The 23,657-nt window shown below is 47.9% G+C and overlaps 1 protein-coding gene across 9 annotated transcripts in view; it reads right to left on the bottom strand.

Annotated features, from left to right (window-relative positions):
* Window positions 1-23,657, bottom strand: part of MMP16 (matrix metallopeptidase 16) — a 605,275-nt gene that overhangs the window by 63,243 nt on the left and 518,375 nt on the right. For all 9 annotated transcript variants that reach the window (XM_074318982.1, XM_074318986.1, XM_074318989.1 and 6 more), the window contains one exon: window positions 6,534-6,682. In XM_074318982.1, the coding sequence (XP_074175083.1) occupies window positions 6,534-6,682 (149 nt within the window). The remainder of the gene's footprint in view (window positions 1-6,533; window positions 6,683-23,657) is intronic.

Genomic DNA, 23,657 nt, shown 5'->3' with positions numbered 1-23,657 from the left:
CCCCTCAGCGCATCCTGGCGTCACTGCTAACTCCGCGTGGCACAACGCAGAAGGGGCGTGTCCTGCCCCAACGCTGCACCGACTGCTCTGCCGCCTCCCGCACCGTCCGACGCCCGAGACAGGTGCCCGGACCATTGTCCACTGCTCTGCCCTCGCAGCCAGCAGTCACGACACGATCGCTTCTGCCTCCAGCACTTCCCTGCTGCCTCTCTCTCTCAGCAATGGCTGCCTTCTCACGCCTAAAGAGAAACCTTCCCAAAGCACTGAGGTGTCCTCCACATGTTCTCAGCACCACGCTTTTACAGAAAGACAGGGTGAGGCGTCCTTAGCAAGGTGTCCCGTCCGGCAGTCAGGCTGCCACGGCACCAGGCCTGTAGGCAGTGGACTCTGCTCTGTGTGGGAGACCTTTTCCTCCTGCTTCATGCTGAGACCCCTCACCGTCCCGCACTGTGTAGCTCGCACACGCACACATGCCGCCCCGACACAGCGTTGGACTGGGGGTGCTGGCTGGGAGGCGTCTGTCTCTATCGCGCACACTGGCCTGTCAGGCGGGCCTGAGCCCGTGAAATCCCCAGTGAGGTCCAGGAGGCAATGAACTGAGTGTGCAAGCCTTCTCTGCACACTCATCGCCCCGCTGTCCCTCACACTCCGTGCCGCCTTCGCAGCTCTTCCCAGCTCTGTGCTCGAACAAGGTTTCTGCCTGGGCACGTGCAGGCACTGAGACTGAGTCACAGGCAGTGACGCCGGTGGAAGAACAGGCCCGACCCAACACCCACGAGCAGTTCAGTGCACAGAACCCCGCGTGAGAGTCGCTCAAGCTGAGAACAGGCTGCCGGACCTCCTCAGTATTTGTGCCCACACTGAACCCGCACAGACAGGTACTATGTTAGCAGGTGTGATTTATCGAGACACGTCCAATCCCTGTACAGTCAAAGAACATTCCCGCACTGAACAGCACACACAGGCGCTGAGACAATTCGGTCTCCAGGCTTTTCGCATGAGTCCAACATTTAAAATATTCTTCAATCTCTTATGCAGTCGGGTTCTCCCCGCTGCAATTTTTAAAGCTCTCCATGTATATAAAGTGCAGGAGTGTTAACGGGACTTACCAGGGAATCGGAGGCTATGTGACACGGACGCACAACTGGTAGGAGACTGTCGTTAGTCAGGAGTTGGGCCTTCGCCTCTAGTTGCCATGAGATCGACATGAATTCATTGTGCAACCAAATGCTACTTGCATCCGTGTGTTTGGTAAGTCCCCTGTGTGCGTGTACACAGAGTGCAAAATGCACAACAAGTAAACTGACTGTCTCGCCTAAGGGTGACAAATATCACAGGAGAGAAACAGGGGTCGACGCTGAGGCCGTGACTTTCCTACGTGGACGTGTCTTTGCCGACACATCCTCCTTCCTCAGTGTGGCAACACGCACTCATATGCCTGCACGTCCCGGGGCGCGTGTGAGCTGCCATTCCAGGGGAAGCAAAGATGGGGGCACGGGGCGCCTGGGGAGGGTGAGCTGCGAGAAAGGCTCTAGGAATCAAGCTACAAATGCAGCCACACCTCCACTTTCATACACAGAATGCTGGCATTCAGCACTGATTTAAGTGTCTAGAAGCCAGAGCATTTCTAGGTCGGTTGGGCAGGTCACGCATGTCTTCATTTAAATTACCTTGAAAAGGAAACTTGCCTAGAACCAGTGCTCTGGGGAGGAACTACCGCAGACCCTGGGGGCCGGGGGCCGGGGGCCGGGGTCAGGATGTCCGCCCCGCGGCTGAGAGGCCACTAGTCAGCCTGTGGTGTCCATGTCTTCCTCAGTTTCCTCGTCCATAAACAAAGGTAAGATATTGAGTTATCGTCAGGAATCTGTTAGTTAAATCGTGTGAAACCCTTACGACGACTCAGCAGACAGCAGCTGCTATGATGAACAAATAACTAGAGTACCAACTATTGTTTCACAAACATCAGGCCACGGCGGCAGGAGTGGCGGGCAAATCAACAGCTTCAGCTCACCTCGACCTCGTGCAAACACAAAGCGCTCTGCTCTTCAAAACAAGCATATTCCTGGCATTTTGTTAATAAAAGTACCAGCAGATACACTACCCCGTTTTGTGTAAGTAAAGTAGCCACGAGCTGCGAAACAAGTGGTGGGAGCCCTCCGAGCCAGCACACCTCCAACAGCAGCGCTGGTTTCAGTAAAACTCTTATTTGAACGAGTTGGGTCTTCACAGGACCACCCAGCGCATGACACCAAGGTGTCTCCATGCTGTCACCACACGCCTGGTGCCCTGAGGGGGGCTGCCCACGGCCACACTCACCAGGGCACGGTGGGATACTGTCCCCTGGAGTTGGAACTCTCGGTGGCCTGTGTACACACACCCACCTTTACCAAGAGAATAGAAAGGACTCACACAAATCTGTCTTGTGCCTTAGGAATCAGTAATCTAAGAAAAATGTTCATCGGCTTCACATCTGAAAGAGGCTTCTCTCTTCTAGACTTTTCCAAGTTCTAAGGAAAGGTAAGTGTGATGTCTGCTATTTGGAGTTGTCCCCAAGAGAGCTTCTAGATCTTTCTAAAAATGTTTACTTTTATCACTTCAAACACCTTGAGGTTTTGTTTGATTCATAGAGCCACGTCCAGCAGTTACAAGATTTTCAAAAATGGGTCACTTGGGCTCCACTGTGGGAGGGTGACATCCACGCTGGTGCCCAGGTTCTTTCTGTATCACTCGTGAGCTTCCCACAGGGGCACACAGTTCCTCACTGAGCTGCCAAGTTAAAGCACTTGGAATAAATCGCAGAAGCCTCCACAACCTGCACCATGGACAAAAGCTCAGTAAGCACTGGCTGGCCTTTGAGCTCCCACCTTTCACCTTCCAGGAGGCAAATCCACAGTCCTGCTCATGCAGCTGCCAACCGGCCCTCTTTTGGGTCCGTCCCGAAACGAGGACCGACCCATGTAACGTTGCCGTGTCCCAGCACCACCGGGATGCTCAGACTCCACCACTGTACGTAAGGAGAAAGAACCGCACTGATGAACCTTTTATATCTACAATGAAAAATAAGAGCCTTAACTTCACAAGTTAGACAGAAGACGGAAAGTCATGGGACATATTGATAATTAAGCCCAAAAGCTTGTGGTATATCTGAATATATTTAATTTTAAAATTAGGAGCCCAAATACCACTATAGTTTCATAATAATTCTTTGAAACAAATATTATTCAGTCTTAAATTAATATAACTAACATAAATTTCTGGGCATGGTTTGAATAAATTAAGTCAAATTAATCAGATCATCCAAAATATATGTATCACGTGTGTGTGTGTGTGCACGTGTGTGTGTACATACATATATGTGCAGGGAGATCAAAAAAGAAAGATCATCTTACAAACGATATCCCATAAAGCATTCTTCAATCCTGACTCTGTACACACATAAAAGATAAACTAAACTTTATAAGTACTTACTATTAACATTATGAGAACATTAGATTTATTTTCATTATCACCTTGCTATCTTTTTCTCTCCTTGTTAAATACATCTTTTTAGTGCATAACATAAATTGCTCCCCTTATTAAGTGAGCTTGCTTCCAGAAATTAGCTAAGAAACCCATAATTTAAAAGAACTATTGCAATATGCGATAATGAGCTCGTGTGGCGTTGGGGGGTCTTCTTTATTACTGTCTTGCCAACACCAACGCTCATTAACATGACAGCAATTAATGTGCCATTTAACATAATACCTACATTTGTTGCTTGAAAATGGTCAATTTCTTCAACGTGATATACAGATGCCCACAACTGGCTTTGCTACTGTTAATTACGCAAGAATTAATAGATTGAATGTTCCTAATGTCTGTGTGCCAAAGGAGGGCATCCTTATGTATCTTAAGAACAACTGATCTTGACAAGAGTCTAAAATTAGATAAAGTTTGTAGCATGTGAAAATGAATCCTAAGACATGATTTGAATACAGAGGAGTCACAACAGGTCTGTAATCGTGGTCCATATCTTCTGTAAAAGGCTTAGGTAAAAAGTCACACCTGATCCTGTGACTCCCTACAATAACAGACCGCCTTTCTGCACGGAGTGTCGGCTCACGCCCATCTGAGACCCAAAAGCACAGGCAGTTGCTTAGTGGGCGTGATTATAGGGATTTACTTACAAAAACAGTACACTCTTCGAGCTGAACACTCTGAGCAACAAAACCACAAGCCTGCGGCCACATCAGGAGGCGAGTGAAGCGTGGCCTCCAAGGTGAGTGACAGTGGCGGTGGCAGAGGGGACAGAGAAGCATGGCAGTCTAGGAAGGCAAAGCTTCAGCAAGTCCGCCGAGAAAGAACTACAGGTATAATAAACACTCTGCTGAAAGGAAAAGATGCATTTCCAATCCCAAAAAGACTGAATTAGAACAAAGTTTTGTAAAACAAACAAACAAAACCCAGCAAAAACAAAAGCAGCCCCCCAAACGGGCTGGTTTTCAGGGAAAGGCCGTCTGCGCAGTTGCTCCGCTCTCTGCGATGCTGTAACTCACAGAAGTGCTGCCTTAACTCCCACACATGCCACCGGCGTGGCTCCTGGTCTGGACCTGAGCCTCCGCGAGCCGGACGTGGCCAGGCCAGTGCGGACTCCTCTCCACGAGAACGGCCCCGGCTAATCCCGCACGCCTCTCCTCCATCCTCTCCTGGCGAAGACCTTTTTCTCGCTCGCTCTCTGAAGAAATCACACCCATTCATCCTGGGACCTGCCAATGACCAGAAGTCTCTCTCAAAACCGGGAGGAAACACAGATGTCACCTTCTATAAGACGTCCGTTCCTTAATTTTACTATATAGTCGTGAGCTGATTTTCAACAAAAATTTGGTTGGTTTTCCAAGGGCTCCATGTGCTGTAGTTTTGATCAGTGAGCCACAGTTTCCACGAGCATCGACTAGAAGGTGAGAGCTCCACGGAGGGGATGGCGAGGCTGCGCTGTGTGAGACGCTGGGACACGGGGCACAGTGCACACACACCCACCAAAGGCAGGGTGCCGGAGCCCGGGCTTACCGCCTGACGCTGCATTTAGTCAGAACAGCGCTGTACGAGGAGTGAAAATGGAAGCTTGACAGTAGGCGACGGAGACAGCATCGCAATGACTGGAGGGCAGCCGGGTGAAAACGCCCACATTCTATGCCCAGTGCTGACGCTCATCCCTGCAGAAGGCATGAATTCTTGAATCTATTTTCCCAGCCGTAGACCAGAGGTAACATTTATGTATCTCTAAAAATGTGAAGAGAGGGACTGCATTTATTTTTTTCAGATTGCTCTGACGTTTAATCTTCAAGTCTTTCTCATGTGTTTTGCGGTCTCGATGAGCCAGAAATAGAACAGCACGGCTAACGTCTGCCGTATCAGAAGGCAAAATATCGATTTAAAATTATACACTAAATTAGTTTAATATGTCAGGATTAATTCTGTGTGTCTGAGCCCAAACGTCTCAGGTACTTAAGGTTTAAGTGAGATAAACGTGTCTTTGGTGGAGGTACGCAGCCCGGGACAGGACGTTCCCCAACCAAACGTGAAAAGGTGCGGATTCCGCAGCTACCCAGCTACCCGGGACGTCACTGAGCCTTTGACACTCAGATTCTTTCTTGAAAACACAGAGAGAAAAATGTACCCCTGCCTACCCCATTGTGGGGAGTTGATGTATGACGATCCCATTAAATGATGGAACAGATTTACTTTGCATCAAGGACTCAGTAACCACAAACGGCCCCGCCTCTGGGAGAATGAACCTCTTTCTCTGCTGTCCAAACAACAATGCTGGTCCAGGCTGAAGCCCGGGCCTGGTGGCAACGTGATTTGTGACTCCATCTGGCTACATAGTGAACTCTCCTCGCTTCAAAGGGACTGTCCTGTGAAGCTGTATTGGCCTCTTTCACATGTAAAAGGCCCCGTAAAGAGTTATTAGTTGAATAAATAAGTGGACAATGGGAGGAATCAATCAATAAAGTAACAAACATTAACAGAGTAAAAACAAGCCCTTTGTTGATAAAACACTGAAAGCAGAGACTTCTCAGTGAAAACCCCTCTTTGATTTAGGCATTTCCAGAACGGTCACTAGTGGGGGGCTAGCAGACTGGCAACTGGCTCTCTGTCACCCTCTCCCCCAAAGGAGCCCCAAGTGAATGCTTCCCATGCCCCTTGGTGTCGTGTTTCTACTCTGGCCAATCTGAAGCGACTGACGTGATGTCACTTATGCACAGTCTGCTGTCCCCAGCCGCACAGGCTCCCCCGTGTCACACACAGTGACTGCAGCCGTACATCTGCTCTGACTCCCACTGCTCCCACGTACTTTCCGATTTTGAAAACGTGCTGCTAAAGTCAGGTGAGTAAAGGTGACCACTCCGAGGAGTGGAGTTTAAAGAGGTGAGGCGGAAAACAGCAGCTCCCGACACCAGCTGCTCCGTCTGTGCCTCCCGGAGTCCCCCAAGTTTTGGGGCTATGGGGTCTGGCTCAGGGACCAAAACAGAAAGAGCGGGGCTGCTACTCACTCGATGGTGTCCCTGTCCACCTTCCCTGTCATGTTGATGCCGTAGAAATGCTGCATGGCGGCCAGCGCGGACTGCATGGCCTCCGCCGAGCGCAGCACCGACATCCTGGGGTCCGTCGGGGGCAGGTAGCCGTACTTCTGTAACCAAACCTGCAAAACAAGCACACGGCCGCGCCACGGTTATGCTGATGAACTCACGTTGGCAGTGCATCTTCGAACTTCATTTCCCCTACAAGGGCAGGAATTAAGTAAGCGTTTTATCTCTTTTCAACATATATTCTATCGTTTAAGTTATTTAATATAATTTCAGTGGTTGTTCTGGATCTTTCTAACATACCTACAAAGACTAACTGAGAAAAACAGAAGATTCAGCAGTTGCAAGCTCGCGGTTCAAGGCACGGCCGCACTGGATACAATCACAAGCTCACTCTGCCCTCGGGGAACTCAGCTTCCCAAATCAAAGGATGGTTCTCTCGCACACCTGAACCCACCGACACATCCACGCTGCAAGGGGGCGTTAACGCCATGTGTCGCCTCTAAAATGCCCTTTTCTGGAACAACTGACCAGCGACTACAGCTGGGAAGAGAGCATGCTCAAAGGCAGACCATCTGTCGCGATATTTTGGGTACAAATTCTATGCAACTGGTCTACCCAACTGTCACTACATGTCCTCAGAGGTAGGTAACCACTGCTGATGCAAAGACTATTCTTTCATATTTAAGATGATTCACTTCAATCCACACACAGATGAAACAGACGATCTTAAGTAGGTTTCGCCCTGTCTCTAAGACTCATGAGTTTTCTGTCCTCTTTGCAGGGAAGAGCAATCAGGAGGATAGTGAGACAGAGAGATGGTGGAGTTAGGCTCACACCCCAATTGTGATGACAGCCACCTTTCAGAGTCATTAGGTTAGATTTTAAAAGTGCCCCCAACTCGGGGTATCTGGGACAAACAGTCTTTACCAGAGAGCAGAGGCTTTCTGGGTTTACATTCGTTTTAAATGCACAGTCAAACGTTCAGCGCACACCCATCCCGCTGCCCCTTATCTCAGCCTTCCACAGGGCTCCAAGATTTCCTCAAGTGCAGTGGCCTGCCCGAGCGACTGTGCCTCGGGCACAGGATGGCAGCGGAGCCATTTAATGGAAGCCATTCGTTCAGCAGAACTTCCGCTCCCCACGTCCGGCTATTCATTACCGAAACAGCAGAGCCCTGAGGCTGCAGCTTTCCCCAGTGCCTGACACACGCCCACAACGGAAATGCAGGAGAGCTGTGTTCTCCACGAACATAAACAGCGATTACAGAAGTTAAGTTTCACCCAAAGAAACCGATATTGAAAGCATCAACATCCTAACATGTGAAACACAAGGGGGAACATTTGAGGTATTTCCAGGACACTGATCACCTCAGAGAGGCAGCACTATACGCACTGCACCTAGAAGATAAAGTAGGATGTTTGTCCTAAAGGCACGTAAGCAATCAGCCGTGCATCGCTGTCGGGGAGGCTCATTGTGGGGACGGCACCCAGGACACCCAGCCACCCCCGCGTGCCCTGCGCAGACGCTCACCTCACCTGATCTGGCGTGAGGAGGCAGCCAGGGCACACGCGTTCTGAGTCACCTGGCCAACAGCAGTGCGGTCTGAAACAGGTTTCATTTTTCTTCTTAATGAAGGAGACAAGATTTCACTGGCAATGCATTACTTACCAGGAAATTCAATCGCTACTGTCATGCAACTTCCCCCAAATGAGAAGATTTCATCGGGATTTTCTGTAGTATACACACACGGATTTCCTGAAATTGAACTCTTTTCCATAACACTTCATCTGCATTCATTTCTTACTTGTGGGATAGCTGACTTGTTGCTAGGTGACTCACGGTGCTAAGCTACTGGCAATCACGTCGATGAGTAAAGAGAAAACCATTAATAATAAACCCTGTGATTTATAGACAAATAGAAAGACTTATAAAGTGTATCATTTTAAGTGCATAAAAAACAGCATGTTTTAAAAAATAAATATTTGATTTATGCCTTAGCGTGTCAAACAAATGAGTTGGAATAATAAAAAAAAATAGAATGGTGATTTTCCCTCCAGGTCTCTTTGATGTTATGTCATTGCCCATGCAAAGCTGTTTTTCCAAATGATTAAGAAGGGAGTAATTCTTTTTCATCGTAAACAATCAGTGTAGCTATGAGAGCTACCACGCTGCGGTCAGAGTTGGGCCTTTTGGCTGATACAGCGATGTCATTAGCCTTATGGGTCACCAGGACTGGACCATCTTAGTGTCGCTGTCATCTGTTAATCAAGAAACCGCGTGTGACACCATCACGCCCTGGCCAGGGACAACTCTCCGCTGACACCTGTGAAGCTTCTCTCCACACACAGTGGCGAGTGGAGCATGACTCTCTCGGTACCAAGTCAGAGCGGGAAACCAACGCGCCCTCAGTGCACTTCTTACTGAAGTGCGGACGCCGAGACGGCCATCGTCCAGGTCAGTGTCCAGAACAGGCCAGCCCACCCACAGCGACGCTGTGACAGGAGCCCAAGGCTTCCGTACACACTAGCACTCAACGTGGACGCTGCACATGAGAACAAACACCTGCTCAGATAATCCGTTCATCCAAGGGGGTGCCCTCTCCTGAGTTTGTTTCTGCTTTAGGCCACTGCCTTTCACCTGCTGAGAGCACAGAATTCTGTGAGTCCGGTTGTTATTAGTAAGATGGAAAAAGCGATCGGTACCAAATCGCTCTAGTAACAGGTTAAGGCTGCCTGCAGGACAGCACGCTGGTCAGCATGGTGACAGGACCCAGCCAGGTCCACGCTGGACGCACAGTCATGTCAGAGGCGGACAGGCAGGCAGCCACCCATGCCCAGCGCGAACGAACACAGGATTTGGACAATGCGAGCGTGAATCAGGCTCTGAGGAAGACACGCATAACCACGGAGGAAGGACACAGTGTAGCATTAAAATTTGGAAACATGGAGGAAAAACTGAGGGTTGCTAGAGGGGCGGGGGGGTGGGGTGGGGATAAGGGGAAGGTGAGAGGTTTTGAAAATAGTCGGTAACCACAAGATGGTCATGGGGTTTTGAAAATTAATTTGGGGAACGTACAGAGGGATAGTGGGTGGGGGGAGGGGGGTTCACACAGTGTGAGGGATATAAATGATAAACGTATAAGTTTTGCTTTGTCTTGTGCACCTGAAACTAATAAAATAATTTTAAAAAAATAGCTACAAACTCAGCAAACGTCCTTTGCTTGATTTCTCTCCACCAGTACTTACCTTATCCTGACATGTTCATGTTTATTGCTTGCAAAAGGATTTTTATTGAGGTCGTTTATGTGCATCATCAACTATGCCTTTTGTGCAACAAGTGCTTAGTTGGATGACTTCATCCCAAACTACTATGTCCTACCTCAATTTGTTCTTACTTTTATGATGATCTGAATGAATTAACCATACAAGACTACTGGAAGCGACTATTCTGACCTGAAAAGAAATCTGTTACAGCACTTGAACTACAGAATTAAGCACCCATTTCTCACGTTATAGAACTCTACTTTCTTGACCTGTTCCTAGGCAATCCATGGAAAAAAAGAAAAAGAAGAAACAGAATTCCACAGCCAAATGTACGTTATGTGGGAAATGCTGAATTAAACAAAGCTAAATAGGTTTCTTCCTGAGACCGCAGAGAGCTAATATGAACTGAAAATCAACATGGCAAGATTAGAGCAGACAGCATTTCCCAACCTTTTTTGACCGCACGACCTTTAATTTTGTGGGTTTTTTCTAGAACACCCATTAACATCTCTGAACACAATGGGAGCACGTCTGGGCCTAAAGGATTAGATTAACCTTTGATCTTTTCAGTTGTTTCCTGAGTGAGGTGTTAAATAAATCCTGAGTAACACTTCACATGACTTACCAACAACAGCACCTGTTTAAATATTTGAAATACTAGCTTTCATTTCACACTGAGGCATAAAGGCTTTCTTTCAAATCAAAAATACATTTTGAAAGCACATAATTTATAACTGAACTAGCTTTAATGTGAAACATCCATAAGCTATAGTTTATATGTGTAAAGTGGATAAAAATGCAGTGCGAGAGAAAACAGAGCAGCTCACACTAACATTATTTAGCTCAAATTAAAACTTCCCACTTCCCATGGAGTGTATCCGTGGTGCAGTGAAAACGTATACAAATCGCTGCTTGTCCATTTTCTGCTCTTAAAATTCATCCAAAAAACAAACTCATCCTGTTTATCATTTTATCCATATTAAGTAGAATTTATCACCATATTTATTGGAATTGGGGGTTATTTATAATCCTTAGAGATATTTTTGTTTTAATTAGTTGTAGCCATCTTTCTGTAAGTACAGTGGAATACAGGACTACACACAAATGCATGAAAAAATACTCACTGGAAGCAAACGTAATTAAGAAAATCAACCTTGCCTATCTGACCATAGCTATGATGTTTGGTTCAGTCTTCCAGCTTTGAATGTTTTCTTCTTTATGTATCTGGGGAACATGCAAACACCCATAAACACACAGATGTGTCCCAAAACCCATACACACACCCCAAACACACACACACACACACACACACACACATGCACGCTCACACACATACACGCTCACACACACGTGCACACATGATTATGTGTGGGGCTCATGCTGTGTGTAAATTGCTTTCGTCCTTCCAATTTAATGTTGTATCAGGAATATTTCTCTCTGTCATTAATCCTTCAAGACATGAAGGGTAGTGGTTTGTTAAGATTATTACGTACAAGTTTATCAACCATTAAACCATCACTACTGCTGGAAATTTACGTTGTTTCAAGTTAATCATTATTATAAGCAACACTTTAAAAGAAGCTTTATGTGCAATGTTGATTTTTCTCATATGGAAACTCCTGGAAATGCTAAAGAATTATCAACATGTACAAATATTTTAAAGTTTGAGACGGCCTGCCATGTTGCCCTCTAGAAAATGTGTACCGTCTCTCGCCTGTGTAACCCATGTTTGAGACCAACTGTTTCCCCACGCTCTTCATATCACTGAATCATAGTTATTTTGTCAATCTCATAGGGAAAAATATTAGGTTGGTGCAAAAGTAATTGCGGTTTAAAAGGTGAAAAATAACTGCAGAGACCGCAATTACTTTCACACCATCCTTCTTTTTTCCCATTTCTATTTCTTAGGTTTTAGGAAGATGGGGCCGTGTGTCCATTATTTGTCCATTTTTCTACTGGTGTGTCCCCCATTTTTCTTATATGGTGTTTTGCATATATTAATGTTTTAAAAGTTTTTCCATATAATTCAGAAATGTTTTCCTAATTATGTTTGTCTTTCATTTATGTCCATTGCATCTATCTACCTGTCAACAGGTAGGTAAGTAGGTAGGCAGGTAGGTAGATACCTAGATGCACACATACATGGATACACAGATACAGATATTCTGTTTTCAAAGCTTCGATTTGATTTCGGCCCATACCTTCTAATTACAGAGGGTCATTCTCAAGCCCTACAGTATTTCATGTGAGTTGCTCCATCAAGAAGCATGTTTTGTGATTTTCCTCATCGGTTTCCTGTGTTAAGTCCAGTAGCATGTTTCCGTTGTTCTCACATTAGTGCTGTTTCTCGCTCCCAACTCCTTCTGTGTGCAATGTCTCCCTCATACCTCGCAGGCCACCTAGAGACAGGGTTTCCTCGCTCACGGCCCAGCGGCCAGCCCTGCGTCCCCTCCGGGCAGGGCGGCGCTGAGAGCGTCTCCGGGATTTCCTCTACTCATTTCAGCCGTGAGGCCTCTGCTCTGGCAGCCCGGCCTCCAGTCCAGGTCCTGTGTGAAACACGCAGGGGCAATTCACTTCCTGAAACTAGTATTCAAGCAAGAAAACTCTAAGGGCCTACTGTTATTTTTTCTTATTGTTTTAGACACAAACAGATGAAAATATTTTAAAACAGTAAAACAATAACTAGAGATGCAACATGCGGTTTGCTCTGTCCCTTCTCCCTACCTCCAAACACACAGAATTAACCCAGAGAGCATAAACAGACAACTGTATTTCATATGGAAAACAGCCTGTGAAGTAGATGAGAAGATGAAAAGGAAGGATTGTGCGTCCAGTCTGTCTCACGAAGACAGGTAAGTACCTCTGCTTCCAGACAACTGGCTACATCTGGGGAAATGATTTAAATGCATACAATACGCATATACCGTAATTAACTGCAAGAGATTTCAAGGATCAAATATAAAACATCAAATCACATTTCTGTAACGTAATGGTGAGCGCTTATTTAATGTCTTACCAGGGAGGGAATTTCCATGCTTAAAGGATTGGAAAATGACCACAGAAATAGTGAGAGATTTAGAACGTCAAATTTAGAACCCCCCAAACCTAAAAAGAGGTATAGAAAATTACAAATATAAATAGAACAAAACTTTACGGGGCCAAGATAAGCCGGATACCGAAGCCTGACCTGGAATGTGTGGGTCTCTGCCGTGCACCTTGACCCACGTATGGCCCTATGGTCACACGCTGCTCGGTCCCCTGACCCCAGGCAGCTCCCGAAGCGACTACCCCCTTTTCAGTCTTGCCCGCACTCCAGCAGACTTCCCCAGGCTCCGAGTTCATTCTTTCTAATGGTTAAAGCTGGCTGTGTTTTCTACTCTTGCACCAAGGAATTCCAAGACTCTGAATACCTACAGAATACAATTTAATTTTCCTGCCCCATGGCCTACAATTGCTTTGTAAGCAGACCCTTCATATCTGAAGTGCAACAATCTGTTTAATTTGACTTTGAGGGGAAAACTCCCTAAAGTATGTAGGAACTTAAACAATAATTGTCATATTGTTTCTTAACACGACTTTCATCGAAAAAGGGTTAATATCTTTAACAGTAAATGGAAAAACATACGATCATAATTTAGAAACTGGCAATGACTACATGCAGAAAATTCTTAGAAGAAATACATATGACTAATGAACATGAAAATATCCAAAACAACCCATCAAAGAAAAGCAAATTAAAACAAAATACTGCTTTCCCTTGTACACTCAGCAATGATGAACCCAGTACCATCTTCAGAGCTCAGAGGTGCACTGAACCAGCAACCACACCGCCTGCTATGGTATGACCACCCCAAACAACGTCAGAAACTGTTTCAAGAGCTTAAATTTCTGATCAGACCCTTTGATACACTTTTAGGGAAGTATTATGAGGAGTAATGAGGGAACCAGAAAGACACATTTGTACAAACGTTTTCCTGGAGAATCATTTTAACAGAGATATCAAAATAACTGAATATAAGCAATTAAGATGATTAAATACTGATATCTGTTAACCGAAATGTTACACAGCCACTATAATGATTTTTATAAATGCTAACGACGTGGTAAAATGCTTATGCAAAATGTTAATAGAAAAATATGAAGAAAAATACGTATGGAACCAATTACATGTAAAAATGATTGCCAAAGAAAGGACTGACAGTACGTTTATTAAAATAGAATGTGTAGTTCCTTCTACCAGGTGCACAGGTGCCAGGCCAGGTGCACAGGGCGGGCTGCGAGGCCGGCAGCGACCGCGACAGGCCCACACGGCTGCGCGCACGGCACAGGCACACACTTGTGCTAACGTCCTCGCGCGGCCCAGCCTGTGGAGCAGCCACGGCTCCCGCTCCGTCCGTGTGTCTGCGCCTCCCCGTGAGCGGGGATTCTGCCAGAGAACCGCCCGCCCCTCGGACCCACCGCTCTGCGCTTGCTCTCCTGCCTCACCAGCTTGCGTGTGGCTTTGGCCTCACCTCTTCCTTCCTCCCACCTCCTTTGGAAACAACCGTCCATTCTTTTCTAACTTCTAAGCTGGAAGTTTCGTTAATGGATTTTGAGCTTTCACTCTTTTTCCTCTAATATTTGGGCTATAAATTTGCTTTTTCTAAAATGAGCTACATCGCACATATGCTGACATGTAGTAATTATGTTTTCATTCAGTATTTTACAGTTTCCACTGTGACTTCTTTATTCGTCTCTGAGTTGTTTAGAAGCGTGCTTTTAACTTTTCAAACGTAGTTCTTACCTTTATTATTATTTTTCTAACTTCCAAGTTAGGACACTGTCAGAAAATGGATTCTGCCCAAAACATTTTTTTAATGAGCTGAAGTTCCCTTTATAGTCCACCAGTGGTGGTTTTTAATAATCCCCTGTATCGTCTTGAGAAACACATGCGTTTCCCTTGGGAGTGGATGAAATATGAAGACACTGGGTTTAATGTGGTTAAAAGAGGAAAGGACGCCACCCGCCCTTCCCGCTGCTCCAATACTCGCGTGTTTGAGCTCCCAGCGTGCATGCGCCCAGGCACGTGGGCCCTGGCCGTGCCCCTCGCCCGCCCCCACAGGTGCCCTGCTCCCACCGCCACCACCGCCACCACCGCCACCACCGCCACTCCCCAGCTGCTGTGCGTTCTCTCTGGAAATCAGCCAGCTCATGCATTGCTGCAGAAAACTGCGGCTTCCCGGATTGCTGTGCATGCCTCTCCCAGGCGCCCACAGTGCCCAGCGTGCACGTCCCTCTCTGCCGTTCTCTCCCTGCGGGGCTGGGACCTGCCCAGGACAGCGACAGCTGAGACACTGCATTTCTTGGCCTTAGTACAATAACTCAGATGTTGAAGGTGCTCAACAAACGTCTCATTTCACGAGTGGATAAGCTCCGTTTTAGCCCCAGGGGAAGATGAGGCAATTCCGCACCTCGACAGCTATGAGAAATATGATAGGATCACTTACAGTTACTTTGATGATAAGAAGAAAAAGTTTGCCTTATCAAGTTATTCTAAGAGTGATAAATTCTTTAATACACAATCTCTCTTCAAAAAGTTATACAAAAAAGTTTGATGAAATGTGTTGTAATAAATGAAAGACATTTTTTAATATTAAAAAAAAGTATCACCAAGAGATGATTTTTTCACTTTCTTTAATGAAGGTGCAGTTTCTGGATTTCTAGGACACTATGCAAGGACAAAGGGGACAGCGCCACCCGCACCTCGGCCTGGGTCAGCCAGTGCTCATTCACTCTTTCCTCCAGTCAGTCGTCAGTCACCCATCCTGACGCACTTAGCGAGCATCGACTGTGCCCCATCCCTAGTCACCAGCCACGCTTCTGAGGGCCGTAAGTGAAGAAATGACACACAGACCCCTGCTCGCATGGCGGTTGTACTTAGTCACTACATATTAACAAATCAGAAGTAAACATTTATTAACATTAGGATTTGCCAGTAAGGAAACTAACTGTTCATGTGTCTGAACAACACTGGACAGTGGAGGAGATGCCAGGTTGTGGGGACACGGTGCTATTCTCATTCGAGAGGCGTGCTTTGCTATGTGGAAAAACATTTATCAGGAGTCACGCAGGCGAAACACACCTTAGGAAGAGCTGCCTTCCTTATGACATTTCTATATTCACACAACAACCTATGAGAACTGATTTTGCTTCCCAGTTTCCACCAGGTTATTTTTTATTATTATTGTTATTGAAAAGACTGATTTTAAAGAAATGCATTAAAAATCGCATCACACTTCAGAAAATAGAAATGCGATCACAGCCCACCACCGGAAGCCTGCTGACTCACGGGACCCTGCCGGGGTAATGAGCGGCCACGGCCACGAGGCAGGTAACGTTTCTGTCTGGCATACAGCCTACACCTGTTTTCGATGGCTTGCAAGACACCAGAAAGCTCCTTCAAAACACCAGAATCTATTATATAATAAAGCTTGGAAAAAAGGCTTTGTATTTCATGGATATATGTTGTAAGAAAAATATAAGCTGTAAGTAAAATGCGGTGAGTCATATCACCCTAGAGGTGAGTGATATCAACTTATTTTGGGGGGGAGAAAAGTGTTCACCGAAAATTTACAAGACACATAGATTTAATTGTAAGTTGTATTGTAACTGGAGGAGATACTTTTAAACATACAGAAAACATCCCATTACTAAGTTATTTTTAGCTAAGATAGAGATGCAAAGATACCAATGGCATGGTCATCTCCAAAGCGACACTTCAGAAAGTGCTGCTTTCGCTGTGGCTTTACACATAACAACGGAAGAATTAATCTTAAGTTTACCTGGAAGGATACTAACTCTGAGTGTCAACGCGGGGTGAAGGCGCAGGCCCACGACGGCCACCATATGCTGACCATACAGGACAGAGTTGCCCTAGATCCAGGAACGGCAGACAGAGTCCTACGCCCCGGGAGACGGGGAAGACGCTCGCGTGGAAGGCGTGGGAGAGGCTGTCACACACCCTCCCAACACACGCCACCTGGGCCCAGCACCATGCAGATGGGGGCCCCCAGCTCCCACCTTCCCCCGGCTTTTACAGCCCCCACCTGAGTGATGGGCCCCCAAACACCTGGTTCCGCAAGTCAACAGGGCTGGGAGTCACGAGACGCTCAGGGTCACAGCAGGCAAAGCAGCAGCTCTTGGCAGGGGCACAACACTTGCTGCAGCTGCCCCCCCAAGGCCAGCACGGCGGGGGCTGGCACAACTGGAAGAGATTCCCTGCAACTTTACAAGCTGCGGCCTGAGCACCCAGCTCTTAACGGCCACGTGCCCGAGCTGCCAGCCTGCCCCGGAGAGAGCAGGCAGGCAGTGAGTCCATCCCTGTCTTCACCCTCGGGCTGGTTCCAGCAATGAAACCAAGTTACCAGCACGTCCTTGGAAAGAAACAGTGCACACGCCAAGCACCCCACCTTTTACCGCCACCACGGGAGGGATGGGTCCCCGAATCCCATAGCTCTGACGGCAGTGGGGCTTGCATTCCTGAGTCACGGGGACTGTGGAAACGGAGAAGCGTCAGGCGTGGGCGTGATCACCCGCCACAGCTGTGCCGCTACGACTCGCCCAGGAGTGGCTCCGATGCCACCTCCCAGCGCCGTCCTAACCCCCGACCAACAGAGTCCTTTCTGGATGCTTCCAGGCCAACCTCAGAGCAGAAGAGGCGCTAGTGAGAGCAAATGGTACTTTGCAGTCAAGTATATTTCCTTTGTGTGGACACAGCACTACGCAGACTGTGCCCCAGCAGGGGACTCAATGCCCAGCGCATGGGAATTGTGGATGGGGTGGCACCACACAGCTGCCACGTCACCGCCGCTCAGGGAGGGCGCAGTCCCAAGCTCAGCACCACGTGCACACAGAACTGACGGCCGGTGTCCATTCTAAAGGAAACACAGAGCTGCACTCGTGGGCAGCACAGGCGGCAATGAGAGCCGGGGACAGTCACCGTTCAAACACGAGGGGACAGTCAGACGGTCAGCCTCCCGCAGGGGAGCAAGGAGGTGGCATCCACGCCCACGTCCCCACGTCATGAGGAAAGGGGTTCCAGGAGAGTCATCTGTCAACACACATGACCCGGGCTTATTGCTTGTCATGGCCTTAGGCTGACTGGGCATTCATTGGCTTGGACAGCGCACATCTTAACATGACAAACGCAAATATTCTGCAACCTCGGAAGTCGAGGTGAAACGGAGAAGCAAGCATGTTTTTCTGGCTCCCATGTTACCAAGACCGTGAGCCCTCCGTCCTTTCAATAAGCCACCAGCCTCCTCCCAACCCAACTGCAGCTTAACAGACAGGCCCCGAAATGCAAGTCACGGGGCTCAGTGAGGGCCAGATAGACAGACCGACAGATTCCCAAGGTCACAGACGCAGATGTCTGTGAAGGCTTGTTTCTGGATTAAAAGCCATCAGACGCCTCTGTGTCGGGTGTGATTTACTGGGACAGAAGATGTGACTCGCTCATACGTCCACCCACACGAGCCACAGGCAAGCCGATGCAAAGGCTCATGGGAGTGGTGACGCACTGAGCAAAGGCCAACACCTGGTCCCCACGTCACAGCACCCAGGGCTCCATCTGTAGTGAGGAGACAGCAGCGCTGGCCACTCCGGAAGCTAAATTGTCTAACTCCTGTCACGTATGTCGTCCTGATTTTTCCTAGTCAGTCTGATTTCACTCAGGAAATGAAGCTACGAATCAGGAGGAAGATAGAAGAAGATGTCAGAAGCTTAGAAAGCTGCGTTTTTTAGGCAAAGGCCCTCACATTTCCGATGAAGGAGCAGTAAATGCTTGCTTTCTGCTGATACGGTGAGATTTCATGTTAACAGTTGGAAGGCGGCCCAAGCCTTCCCGAGCTCAGAACTGTTTGGTAAGCAGGTGTCTTGGGCCGCAGGGCTGATGGAACCTGTCACAACACCGCTCGCTGACACAACCGCGAGCGGTGAGAGACGAGTGATGGACAGCTTTCTGGTGACTGTCCCCGGGACGCCCGCTGCGCTGAAGGGAAAGCTCGGCCTGCTGGAATTTTCTCCCACAGCCAAAGCCAGAGGGAAGGAGGAAAGCCAGCAAGCGCCACTGCAATTTTGTATGTTACAAAAGTGAGTTACCGTAGTTGCCACAACTGTTTCTTATTAAAGGTAAAAATAATAGTACACCTGCCTGATCTATTTCAAAAAACCTCTTATAAACCGGGAAACATAAAAAGCACAAAATCGTGCTATTATTTTGTAAATTTATAAAACTACCCTGCATCACTTACAGGATCTTAAGTGGGACCAAAAGGCATTTCTGAACCTGAATAGAAAAGCCACGTCAAACTTTGGGGGTGAGGCTCTGAAAACTGCTTGGAGACACTTACGGCCACACGGTAAAAACAGATGCAATTCCCCTGTGCTCTATCCCTCCTTTTCTTTCTGATGTACGTCTACGTATGAACTGACTCGGTAGGTAACACATCTGAGCATTACTGACGTGCCAGGCACCCTGTGTTTGCTCCACATGCACGGCTGAGCCTAACCATAGCCCCGTGTACACACTCTAACATGAGAAAACCAAGGCACAGAGAGGCTCAGGAGCTTGCTAAAAGTCACACAGCTGGGAAAAGACAGACCCTCACTCTGAACACGGCTCTTAAGTGCTGTGATTCCACCTGTCTTCACTTCTGTGACTTTCAGAGACACGGACACAACGATGGGCCAGGAAGGGTATGGATAGATTCGTGCTGTCATCAGTCAGGGTCCCTCCTGGTCTCCGAACACACGACAGAGCTGTCTCCTCCAGGAGACGTCCTCGGCCCTCCCTCCCACACCAACACACGGCCACGTGCCCAGTAAGGCTGGACTGATTTCACTTCACTGGGGTTTTCTGCCCTGAGCTTTCAATGCAAAACCTTGAGTCTTTCTCTGCCATGTTTTATGTGACCTTTCTCCTCTCAACCACGCATGTCTCTCTTTTGCCAATGACGGACTCACAGGTGTGACTCTCAATACACAAGTACCGTGTTTCCCCGAAAATAAGACCTAACCGGAAAATAAGACCTAAGCCCTAGCATGATTTTTCAGGATGACATCCCCTGAACATAAGCCCTAATGAGTCTTTTGGAGCAAAAATTAATGTAAGACCCAGTCTTATTTTCGGGAAACACGGTATTTGAATGGAAATTCTTCTGGCTGAGTAATATATACGCCTGTGTTCTCCTATCACAGTTTTATCATACGAGCCCCCAACACACACTGGGGAACCAGTAACGACCCAAGCTATCCATCACCGTTAGAGTCTGAGGGCGGTGTCAGCGGACGACCTTAGGTGTTCCCAGAATTACCAGATGTTCCCTGGACACACCGTGTGACAGGCACGGCCACCGACGCGGCTGCACTGACAGCTGAGCCAGTCTCTCCTGGCAGACGTGGTGCAGAAGCAAAGAGAAATACTTCACCGCTGGGCCTGCCTCAAAGGGAACAGGCCGTGGGGACATCGGGAGATGTCCCTGCACTGACCCCAAGGGGAAGGCAGCAGACCACGTCTGCACAGGACAGAGAAAGAGCTAGAGACTCTCGGCCGTCACCGCAGGACGCGGGCCAGGACCCAACCAGACTGGGAAGAGTCGCGTTTGTCAGACATGCAGCTGGGGTTCTGACTGGTTCAGTGTGCTCTGAAGAGGGCTTCTTTCACAGCCTGTACTGAACCGGGGTGGAGATGTCTAGGTGGAAGAAACTCAATCAATGTTGGTCAAAAACAGACGGATTACATTCAGGTTTTAGTGAAACACTGTCGAGCTAACACACGTTTCATAAGTGCAAGGAGTCCGCAGTGACAAGTTTCACGTCAAGTTACTTATTTTGTAGCAGGGAAATTATCAAACATAAGAGCCACCAGTAACTTGATACTATATGCTGAGCGGTATTTCACATAATGTTGCTTAAATCTTATTTAAAAGATGGCCTCCCTTGAGTATTGAAACTTCTTAGACAATAACTAAGCCGGTATTTCCCAGTCAGTGTGATAACAACCGACGTCTGCGTGGGGGAGTCCCGGGGGGTGGGTCACAGCACACCGCCGCTTTCCGTCACTGGGCTGCCAGCTCCCTGCTCCAACAAAACACACCCGTAAAAGACTTAGGTCACATGACACTTTGAGGGACCCATCTGATAAGCACTTGTATAAAGCAATCTATTTCCCTTCTGACTAAAATATTAATAGTACTGATATTTTCTTGCCAAATGTTTGAGTAGTCAGAGGGTACGTTGGCCATTTGCAGCAAGAGCATATTTTATACTTAATGGTACATTTCGTTTTCCTCACGGGTATGACCCTATCGGAAGGCATGACTGCAAAACACCCCATTTCATCACACGAGTCCGTTCTGCTGAGCAAACCATGCGTTACCAGACATCATGGCAGACTGCTGCAGTGACCTGTTTGAATCAAGGACCTAGGTGAAGTGTGCCTGCTTTACTTCAGTGCTAGGGCTCCCTGGTGAGAACAAGGGACGAGATTATTAAGATACCTAGATTTTGATGTGGAGATCACAGTCATGAGGATATGTTTTGATATTGTACTTTGACAACTATCGTTCAGATGACGTGTCAAGCTGCAGCCCAAGTGTTCATCCACCACTTGTTATGTGTAGAATCCATCAAATACTTGGGTCGTTTCCAAGTCACTAACGTATACGTCCCTCACACACTGCGTGTGACAGGCCCAATGGTGAGCAGAGCGGCCGACCTGTCCCCTGAGGACCCTTTGTGTAACCATCTCACATCACCTATAACGATGGCTGAAAATAAAATCTCAGCTCGGTGGCACAGCTTCTGCGACCAGCTGCTGAGAACCACTGCCCGGCCCAGCGTCTCTCAGGAGAGGACAGAATGCTATGGACACCTTTGGTGAATGTCTGTGACGGAGTGGGTAGTGTGCTCTTGGTTGACAAACAGAGAAGCTGACTGGTGGGTGTGCAGGGCGGAAGTGACGCCCCCTGCTGTGCAAGGATCACCTCGTGTCAGGACACCTGTGATGCCTTCTAATCAAAGTGACAGCCTATGTCTTTCAGTGACTATTTCTGCCCAGACATTCAACCATCCGGACATAGTTCCAAAACAAGGACTGTGCCAAACATTGTTTCCCACAAGTCAAAAAACTAAACTTCTCAGAACGGTGCACTGACTTTTCATTCCTCAAGTGAAGTCTCACTCTGAGTGTATTTAGTCATGTTCATCTGACTCTGAATGGAGGGAAGAGCCCTTTACTTCAACTATTACATCAGAAAAAGGGGCTCTTCCGAGGGCACTGGAAGTGGCAAGGCCCAGATTGAGGAAAACTCCCCCCAGCCCCCGACGGTGCACAGGCGTGTTCCTGAGGGGGGCGGACGTTTCCACAACGTGCTTCACACATGCCAGAAAGCCTAGGAAAGCTTTACAGTTTTTGAAGAGATTCTCAAAATTATACTGAAACATTTCAACTATAAATATTTCACAAGAATAGTTCCTATAAAGCCCTTTTAATCTTGTCATTTTGAGAATTTCATCTCTTTAATTAGCGTAAGTTGTTCGCATGACATTAGTTTTCGGAAACAGACGACAAGGTACCCGGGACGTATGAAGAAGTGACAGCCGTCAAAGACACACGTGCTTGTAAGTGTGACACTGGCTGCCGCAGGGCACTGCCCACCACCGCTCACGGGCTGCGTCCCAACCATCGCCTCCTGCTGGTCCAGGGGTGTGTGCACCAGGGACGGGGACTGATGACGACAGAGGGACCGGGGCACCACCCACCTCACGGCGCTGGGTGAATGGTGACAAGAATCGGGGTGGAGAGGCGCGGAGAGAGGACTGAAGGCCTTCCAGACAGTACACGTAGGCTCACGTCACGTCTGCAGCCCCAAAACAGGAGGCGCCTGCTCGGCCCAAAGAGAACACCTCCCTTTCTGGGTCCTGGGGCCTCCCACTCCCCCCCCACCACCGTCCTTGTGTGGGGGGCCTTGGCAGTGAACGATCAGGAACAGACGCCACCTTCTCCTGGGTGACACCTGAGACCGTCCCCCCCACCCCCGTCCACACAGACCTCCTGCTAAATCCTCCCCCAGAGGGCGCCTCTCAGAGGAGGGAAAGCGGGAACCCAGTGTTTGGAGGACGTCAGACCAGAGTCAGGGCTGCGAGAGGGGAGAGAAACCTATGAGGAAACGGAGCAAAATGCAGGCATGAAGGCGCGTCCGTGTGTCCAGCCAGCAAAGTGTGTTTCTAATTCCCAAAGCCAGAGAGCTCTGCGACCAAGCCGACGTTAAGACTTTTGTCTGCTTTTCAGCAAGCACGGAAGTGTTCATGTAAATTGCACATGACGTTTGTAAAACACTTTCCTTCTCTGGTGTTGGCACAATCTGCACCATTGACAGTCTCCTAACGCCACCCTGCAGCATTGCAACCACCTCACCTTTCTTTCCATCAGCTGCCCCGATCCCCCGCTTTCAAAACGTGCCCCATCCCTCCATTATCCCGTGTCTTCATACCTCGGCGTAAACACACGTAAGCTCAGTGCCCAAAGCGCTCCATTTCTGCCTCACGAACCCCTACTGCATTTTTACAGTCCCACTTCCGCAATCGATGCTCAGTGGCGCCCTAACCAGAAGCTTTGCAGAGCTCTGTACAACGTTCCACTACATAGAATGAAATCCCAAGATAATAATCTTTTTTCTTAAAACAGACCGGGCATAGGTATCGTGCCTTCCTTAGTTTTCAGTCCCAAGTGACTGATACAATGCCCGCATATGGAAGACACTCAAAATAATTCTTCTACTAAAGC

The sequence above is a fragment of the Rhinolophus sinicus genome, linkage group LG14 (genome assembly GCF_036562045.2).
Source record: "Rhinolophus sinicus isolate RSC01 linkage group LG14, ASM3656204v1, whole genome shotgun sequence".
Taxonomy (NCBI): domain Eukaryota; kingdom Metazoa; phylum Chordata; class Mammalia; order Chiroptera; family Rhinolophidae; genus Rhinolophus; species Rhinolophus sinicus.
This window is presented reverse-complemented; position numbering and strand designations above follow the sequence as displayed.